Genomic DNA, 8,385 nt, shown 5'->3' on the forward strand with positions numbered 1-8,385 from the left:
ATGATCTCTAAATTCAGGTGGGATATATTCAAGATTATATTTTGGCTTTCGTGGACTTGTTTTCATTTTCTTCAGCTTCAGTTTGAATTTGGATATGAGTAATTTATGGTCTGTTCCTCAGTCTGCCCCTGGCCTTGTTTTGACTGATGATATGGAGCTTTTCCATCGTCTCTTTCCGCAGATGTAGTCAATTTGATTTCTATGTGTTCCATCTGGTAAGGTCCATGTGTATAGTCGTCTCTTGTGCTGTCTTAAGAAGGTATTTGAAATGAACAAATCATTGGTTTTGCAGAAGTCTATCATGCATTCTCCAGCATCATTTCTATCACTAAGGCCATGTTTTCCAACCACTGATCCTTCCTCTTTGCTCCCAACCTTTGCATTCCAATCACCAGTAATGATCAATATACCTTGATTACATGTTTGATCAATTTCAGATTGAAGAAGTTGGTAGAATTCTTCTATTTCATCCTCACTGGCTTTAGTGGTTGGTGCATAAATTTGAATAATAGTGATATTAAGTGGGCTTCCCTGTAGGCGCATGGATATTATCCTATCACAGACAGCATTGTACCTCATGACTGATCTGGATATATTCTTTTTGACAATGAATGTAACATCATTCCTCTCCAGGCCAGGAACTGAACTCCTCCCTCCCCACCACCAGATCATGGCTCAATTTTCATCCAAACAATAGACTGTCTATAAGGTGAATAATAGCATTAGGGAAGTTGGCACTACATTCATTTGATACATAATGAACCCTTTGAGATAAAAAAGGCAGCTTTTGCTTAAAGACAAAGGCTGGTGGGGTTAGGAACAAAGGAAGAATGGAATTGGGAAACACAGGGTAGGAGTGGGATGATTGATGTTATATTGTGGAGATTGTAATCAATGACATGAAACAAAATGTATATGAATTTTATAATGAAAAACGGATTTGCTCAGTAAACCTCCACCGAATTCACACACACAAATCGTGAAAACAAACAGAGAAAGAAACGCGATGGTGGATTGAGGCATTACACGGTATGACACCACCACATGTGAGACAGAGGGAGTCTGTGCTACATTAAGTCAAAGTCCTACTCAAGTGTAATTTAAGAATAATCCAGTTGCAGCAAAACAACCGCATCTCCCGCATTTATTTAAAGCTGGTAACTTGAATTTTATTGATTTTGTGGTTTTGCATGTATTTAGTTTATAAACTTGTTTGGCTCTATAGTTGTATGTCTATACAAGTCTAAGGATGTTAAACTGAAGTTTACACTTGCATATATTTAAGTAACATTATAATGAAAAGAATATAAGTTAATTTGGGGGTCTATATAAATATTTTCCTTTTAATACTAGTCTGCATTCATATATAGATCAATTTAGGGAAAAAACAAAACAAAACTTAGTTATATAACACAATAGAGATCCAGGCTGACTGAAGCTTAATTTCAAAGTGATCATTCTTTTTTCAATAAAATTATTTTGAGGTATTATTCATATACTCAAAAATGTATCATTTAAAAGTGTACAATTTAGTGGTTATTAATATGTTCACAAAGTTCTGCTACCATTGCCACCATCTTATTCTAGAATATTTTTTTTATTCTCTCCCCCCACCTGGAGAAACTCTGTACCCATGAGCCAATCACTCTCTAGCCTCTTCCCCCAGCGCCTGGTAATCAGTATTCTGTAGTCTGGATTAGGGACTTGTCTTTTCTGGATGTTGTTGTTGTTGTTGTTAGACGCTATCAAGTCAGTTCTGACTCATAGTGACTGTATGCACAATAGAACAAATCAATGCCCGGTTCTGTGCTAGCTTCACATTCATGTCTATTTTTGAGCTCATTGTTGCAGCCATTGTGTCAATGCGTCCTCTTTTTCACTGACTCTCTCCTTAATTTATTGTGATGTTCATCTCCAGGGACTGGTCCCTCCTGATGACATGCCCAAAGTCTGTGAAATGAAACCCTGCCAGCCTCACCTCTAAGGAGCATTCTGGCTGTACTATGGATAGTTCATATAAATGGAATCTTATGTGTGGACTTTCATGTCTGTCTTCTTTCACTTTGCATGATGATTTCAAGGTTCAGTAGTCCCTTCCTTTTTTATTGCTGAATAATATTCCATTGTATGTATACACCACATTTATTTATCCATGCGTCAGTTGATGGACATTTCGGTTGTTTTCAACTCTGGGCTAATGTTAATAATGCTGCTATAAAGTTTTTTGTGTGGACGTATGTTTTCTATTCTTTTAGGTGGAAAATTTGGGTCATATTGTAGCACTGCAGAATAATGCACTGGACTGAAAGGTCAGTTTAAACTGCAAGGTCTGTGGTTCAAACCCACCAGCTGCTCCTTGGAAACCCTAGACAAGGTCACTATGAGTTGAGTCGGAATCAACTCAGCATCAATTAACAACAGCAACGATGGATGGAAATTCTATGCTTAACTTTTTGAGGAATTACCACATTGTTTTCTACAGAGGCTGTACCATATTATATCTCTACCAAGTTCTTCACGTCTTCATCAACATATTTGTTATCCATCTTTTTTATAATAACCATGGCTAGTGGATGTGAAATGATATTTCATTATTGTTTTAATTTGCATTTCCCTAATGACTAATGTGTGGAGTCCAGGTGTGGCGCTGTGGGTTAATGTGTCAGACTGCAAAGCCATTTGAACTGCAAGGTTGGCAGTTCATGCTTACCGGCAGCTCCTCAGAAACCCTATACAGGGTCACTATGGGTTAGAACTGACTCAATGGCACTTAACAATGACAACAATGACTAATGTGTGGGAGAAAGATGGGGCTTTCTGCTCCTAGGATTCTTTGCATTCTCAGAAACCCTATGCAGGGTCACTATGAGTAAGAATACTGCATGGCAATAGGTAAATGTGTTGTTGTTGTTAGGTGCTATTGAGTCGGTACTGACCCATAACGACCTTATGCACAGCACAACAAAACACTGCCTGATCCTGGGCCAACCTCACTACTGTTGCTACGCTTGAGTTCATTGATGCTGCCACTTGGCCAGTTCATCTCGTTGGGGGTCTTCCTCTCTTTCTCTGTCCCTTCACCTTACCAAACATGATATCCTTCTCCGGCGACTGCTCTCTCCTGTCAATATGTCCAAAGTATGAGAGACATAGTTTGGCCATCTTGGCCTCCAAGGAGCACTCTGGCTGCACTTCTTCCAAAACAGATCTATTAGTTCTTTTGGCAGCCCATGGCACTTTCAGTATTCTCCTCCAACACCACAACTCAAAAGCATCAATTCTTCTAGGATCTTCCTTATTCACTGTCCAGCTTTCGCATGCATGTGAGGTTATTGAAAATACCATGGCTTGGATCAGGTTCACCTTAGCCCTCAAGCTGACATCTTTGCTCTTTGACAGACTCCTGTTTTGACGTAGCATAAATAGAAAAGTGCAGAATCCTTTGGAGGGACGCACCACCTTTAGAAATGTGTGGACCTTGATAGAAGATCTGTTGAGAAACAATAGCTGCACTTTTTTTTTTTTTTTAAATCAGGAAATTTTGTATTTTAACTACAGCTTACTACAAATAAAGAATACCCAGTGGTACAATTGTTGAGACATGGACTTGTAATTTAAAGTTTGGTATTGGAACCCACTCTGCAGGACAAAGATGTGACAGCAGCTTCCCTAAAGATAAGTGGTGGTGGTGGCTGTGTGCTATGGAGTCAATGCCAACTCACAGTGCCATGTATAGGCTTCTGGAGGCTGCAAATCTTTGTTGTCATTGTTGTTACTGTCATTGTTTTAGGTGCTATCAAATTGGTACCAACTCAGAGCAACATTATGCACAATAGGACGAACCACTGTCCACTCCTGCGCCAACCTCACTATTGTTTCTAACCTTGAGACTCTGGAGGTCTTCCTCTTTTTCTCCAACCCTCTACTTTACCAAGCATGATGTCCTTCTCCAGGGACTGGTCCCTCCTGATATTATATCTGAAGTATAAGATACGAAGTCTGGCCGTCCTGACTTCAAAGGAGCAATCTGACTGTACTTCTTCCAACACAGATCTGTTCGTTCTTTTATCAGTCTATGGTACATTTAATATTCTACTCCAACGCCATAACTCAGATATATCAATTCTTCTACGGCCTTCCTTATTCACTGCCCAACTCTCACATGCGTATGAGGCTATTGCAAATATCCTGGTATGGGTCACACACACCTTAGTCTTCAAAATGACATCTTTTCTCTTCAATACTTTAAAGAGATCTTGTGCAGCAGATATGCTTATGCAATATGTTGTTTAATTTCTTGACTGCTGCAATAGTGTCACATTTTGATATTTTTGTTTAACAGATGTTTCTATGACCTTATAGTAACATTTAAAAAAAACAACAACTTTTTATTGTGAATTGAGTGAAGGAGGTTTACAGACAAGATCATCAGTTTTACGGTCAACAAATCATATGCTTATAGCAATGGGTCAACAAATCATATGCTTAAAGCAATGCTTTCTGACTTACCCTTATAAGTTGTGACTATATCCTTGCCTTTTCTCAAAAACCTCTATGAGAAATGGTCACATGGAAAAGTTTTACATTTTCAGCAAGTTTGGACCAAAACACACCATCTGTAATGTGGCTTTTACATAAGGAAATTCATGGCAATCCTTAGAGTTTAGTAACAGGAAAACATTTATTCTGGATAAACTTATATACTTCCTTTTTGTTTTAGAATGGGAAATGTATATCTATTTTTACTTTTGTTGCTAGGGAGCTCAGAGCAGAATTAAATGATGATCTCATATTCATATCCTCCCAGTGTAGCTAATACCTTCTTCTTAAAATATTGCGCCCCACCCCTAAACTTTTATTGTAACTGTTCTGTGTCATGGTTTTATTCTAAATTACCTTTCTTTTCATGTGCCAATGTGTGTGAGGCATTTAGGATACAAATTGTAAAAAAAAAAAAAAAAAAAGACAAATTTTATTATCTTTTGTTAAATCAAGCTTAACAGCTCATTTCCAAGCTTAACTGTTATGCTCACGGACCAAAACTACAATAATGAACTTGAGACATAAAATTGGTACAATATGGGAGGATTTGGAAAAATAGATAAAGGCATCTTTTACTTGTATAATCGACACATTGGCAATTGCTGATACTGTGAACTTATATTTTGAAGGGGTAGTTTGATACTTATATAATAAGCCTTAAAATGTGCATGCTGTTATAATATTTACTTTCTAGGAACTTATGCTAAGAAAATAATTGGGATGAAGAAGACAAAAATTAATAAATAATACAGAACACTTTAAAAACTCCTGCCTGGTGCTTTACTTGTCTTATTTCACTGAAAAGGTAGATACCACCAGTAACAAATTTAACAGATCTGTGACTTGAGGCTCAGAGACGATAAGTGACTTGTCTTAAGTTACTGGCTGCTAACAAAGGAGCTCTGGTAGTGTAGTGGTTATGAATCAGGCTGCGAACCACAAGGTCGGAAGTTCGAAACTACAAGCTGTTCCACGGGAGAAAGATGAGGCGTTCTGCTCCTATAAAGATTTACAGCCTCAGAAACCCTGTACGGGGTCGCTATGAGTCAGAACTGCTGACACCACGGCACACAGCCTGCCAACAAGAGGTAGTATCTGAAACTCAAACCAAAGCAGTCCAACTGCAAAGCCCAACGTTTTAACCATCATTATCAGTCTAAATGTGAGAGCAAAATATGGAAACAATAAAAATGTCCAACAGTAGGCATTTGCTAAATGAATTAAGTCATCCATCCTGGTGTGGTGCTGTGGGTTAATGTGCTGGACTGCAAAGTCATTTGAACCACCACGTCGGCGGTTCAAGCTCACCAGCTGCTCCTTGGAAACCCTATGCAGGGTCACTATGGGTTGGGACTTCTGGTGTGGCTCTGTGGGTTAGTGCGCATAACTGTAAAGTCAGTTTGAACCGCAAAGTTGGCAGTTTAAGCTCAGCAGCCACTCCTTGCAAACCCTATACAGGGTTGTTACGGGTCGGAACCGACTCAAAGTACTTAGCAACAACAACAATTGGAATACCATGCCAATTGAAAGTGTTGCAGAAATGATCTTTTTGACATGGGAAGCCACTTATAACATATTTTTGAGTGAAAAAAGGAAGGAAATAAAACTATGCCAGGTGTGGTATACACTTGTGTGTGTATGCTTGTGTGTGAATGTGTCTGTGAGTGTGGCAAGTATTCATATGTTGGAAAGAGCCTAGAGCAGTGCTTCCCAATCTTTACTGAGCCTTGAAATCCTGGGAGAGCCTTTTCTTTCATGGTCAATTTTATGCTAATGTAAATTTAAAAATATTTTTAAAACCTTTTATTGCAAATTGGTGAAGGTTTACAGAGCAAATCCATTTTCTATTAAACAGTTCATACTCATTTTGCTTCATCCCCACAATGTGACAACACTTATCCTTTTCCTTTCTGTTTCCTATTTCTATTCCTCCTTCTTCTATCCTACCCTTTCCTGCCTTCTGAACTTTGTCCTTGGGCAAGTTCTGCCCTTATGATCTCGAATGGCTGATAGGAGTGTGCAGGTCCTTAGTGTTATTGTTCATCTGATAGTTCTGCCTACTGTTTGGCTGAAAGTTGAGGCATGGGGGTGAGTACAGTTCCAGTCCTGAAGGGCGACCAATGGCCATAGTCTCAGGGGTCCCACCAGCCTCTGTCTGATTGGTAAACCTGGTCTTTTTAATGATTTTGAGTTTTGTTTCACATTTTTCTCCCACTGCATCCATGACCTTCTCTTTCAGACTGGTTGGTAGCAGTAGCCGACTACTTACTAGTTATATATGGTCTTAGGATTGTGAAGGTTGAGTTCATGTGGCCCATTAGTCTTGTTTACATGTGGCTTCAATTCTTCACTCTTCGAGGTTCAAGATGTCACGAGACCAATAGTTGCTCCTTGGGCACTTACAAGCTTTTAAGACCTTACGGGGGAAATTTTAAACAGAACCCTTGCAAATCCAATGAAATCAGAATCTATGGGGGTTTGCCCAAGATTTCAGTGTTTTAAAAAAGCTTCCGGGCTATTCCAATATATTGTCAAGGTTGAGGACCACAGTTACAGCAAGGTTCACTTAACTAGTAAATGTGGTTATGTCTGAATAGAATGGCAGTATGCTTTTTTTTTTAATGATTGAAAGAAAAAAAAGATCTAAAACTTGCAGCTTCTGGAAGAAGCACTTGTTTTTGCCCATCTTGTACCTCTTCTCAAATTTAACTTTGGCTTCCTGGCGGGCCTTGCGCTTGAGAGCAGGGTCTCTGAAGACATACTTGTTGACAACTGTTTTGTCCAAGAGGATATCCACAGAGTACTTGGTGGGCATGAGGTGATTATAGTTATAGACTTTCACAAAAGACTTGATATTTGACCTCTTGGCAATCTTCCTCTTGTCTGTGGCAGCTGTCACTTTGTGGGGATAGCGGTCAACTCCAGCCACCAGAGCCTGGCTGTAGGGGCCATCTGAGGTGATCTTGACAATGATGGCTTTGTGTCTGGAGTAGCATCCGACCTGGACCAGCACCACCTTCCCAGGTTTCATGAACTTGCCCATTTTGACGGTAACCAGCCAGGCCGACTGGCAGTATACTTTTTAAAAAATCCCTTTTATTTATACATTTTTCCTATAATGAGAACATTATTTTTCTAATTGGAAAGATTATTTTTTAATCAAATCTGACACACAGTCTAGAAATGGAATACTTTGCTTCTTTGATTTTCCATTTCTTATACATCATACCCTGGGGAGGGCTGTGGCTCCATACGATAAGCACTGGACTACATGCTACAAAGTCTGTGGTTCGGGCACTCCAGCTGCCTCATAAAAGAAAGATGAGGCTTTCTGTTCCCACAAAGATTTGAAGCCTTGGAAACCCTATACAAGGTCACTATGAGTTGGACCTACTCGAAGACATTTAACAATTTAACTACAGAATGTATGGGGCTGTGGATTAATGAGCTGGACTGCAAGGTTAGTTTGAACTGCAAGGTTGGTGGTTCAAGCTCACCAGCTGCTCCTAGGAAAACCTATACAGGGTCACTATGTGTTGGAACTGACTTGACGGCACTTAACAACAACAATAATGTATCCTATAATTTACTTTTTTTAAAGCATGTAAACAAGTATATTCATGGATTCCTGGTGTGGCGCTGTAGGATAAGCACTGGACTACAAGGATGGTTTCCACAAGTTGGGTAGTTGAAACCCTTGGAATCCCTTTATAGGGTGGCTATGAGTCAGAACTGACTTGATGGCACTTAACAATTTATAATAAGGACATACAATGAATTTGTGTGTTTGACTGTCTATGTGTATCTGTGTGTGTGTTGTGTCTCTTAGGATCACTGCAAGGT

General features: G+C 39.3%; 1 protein-coding gene across 1 annotated transcript in view; it reads right to left on the minus strand.

Annotated features, from left to right (window-relative positions):
* LOC102834461 (60S ribosomal protein L27-like) overlaps positions 1–7,585 on the minus strand; it is a 114,090-nt gene extending 106,505 nt beyond the window's left edge. Inside the window, exon 1 of the mRNA XM_006866695.1 lies at positions 7,193–7,585. Coding sequence (XP_006866757.1) covers positions 7,193–7,585 — 393 coding nt within the window. The remainder of the gene's footprint in view (positions 1–7,192) is intronic.
* Positions 7,586–8,385: the final 800 nt, after the last annotated feature.

The sequence above is a fragment of the Chrysochloris asiatica genome, unplaced genomic scaffold, assembly GCF_000296735.1.
Source record: "Chrysochloris asiatica unplaced genomic scaffold, ChrAsi1.0 scaffold00094, whole genome shotgun sequence".
Classification (NCBI taxonomy): domain Eukaryota; kingdom Metazoa; phylum Chordata; class Mammalia; order Afrosoricida; family Chrysochloridae; genus Chrysochloris; species Chrysochloris asiatica.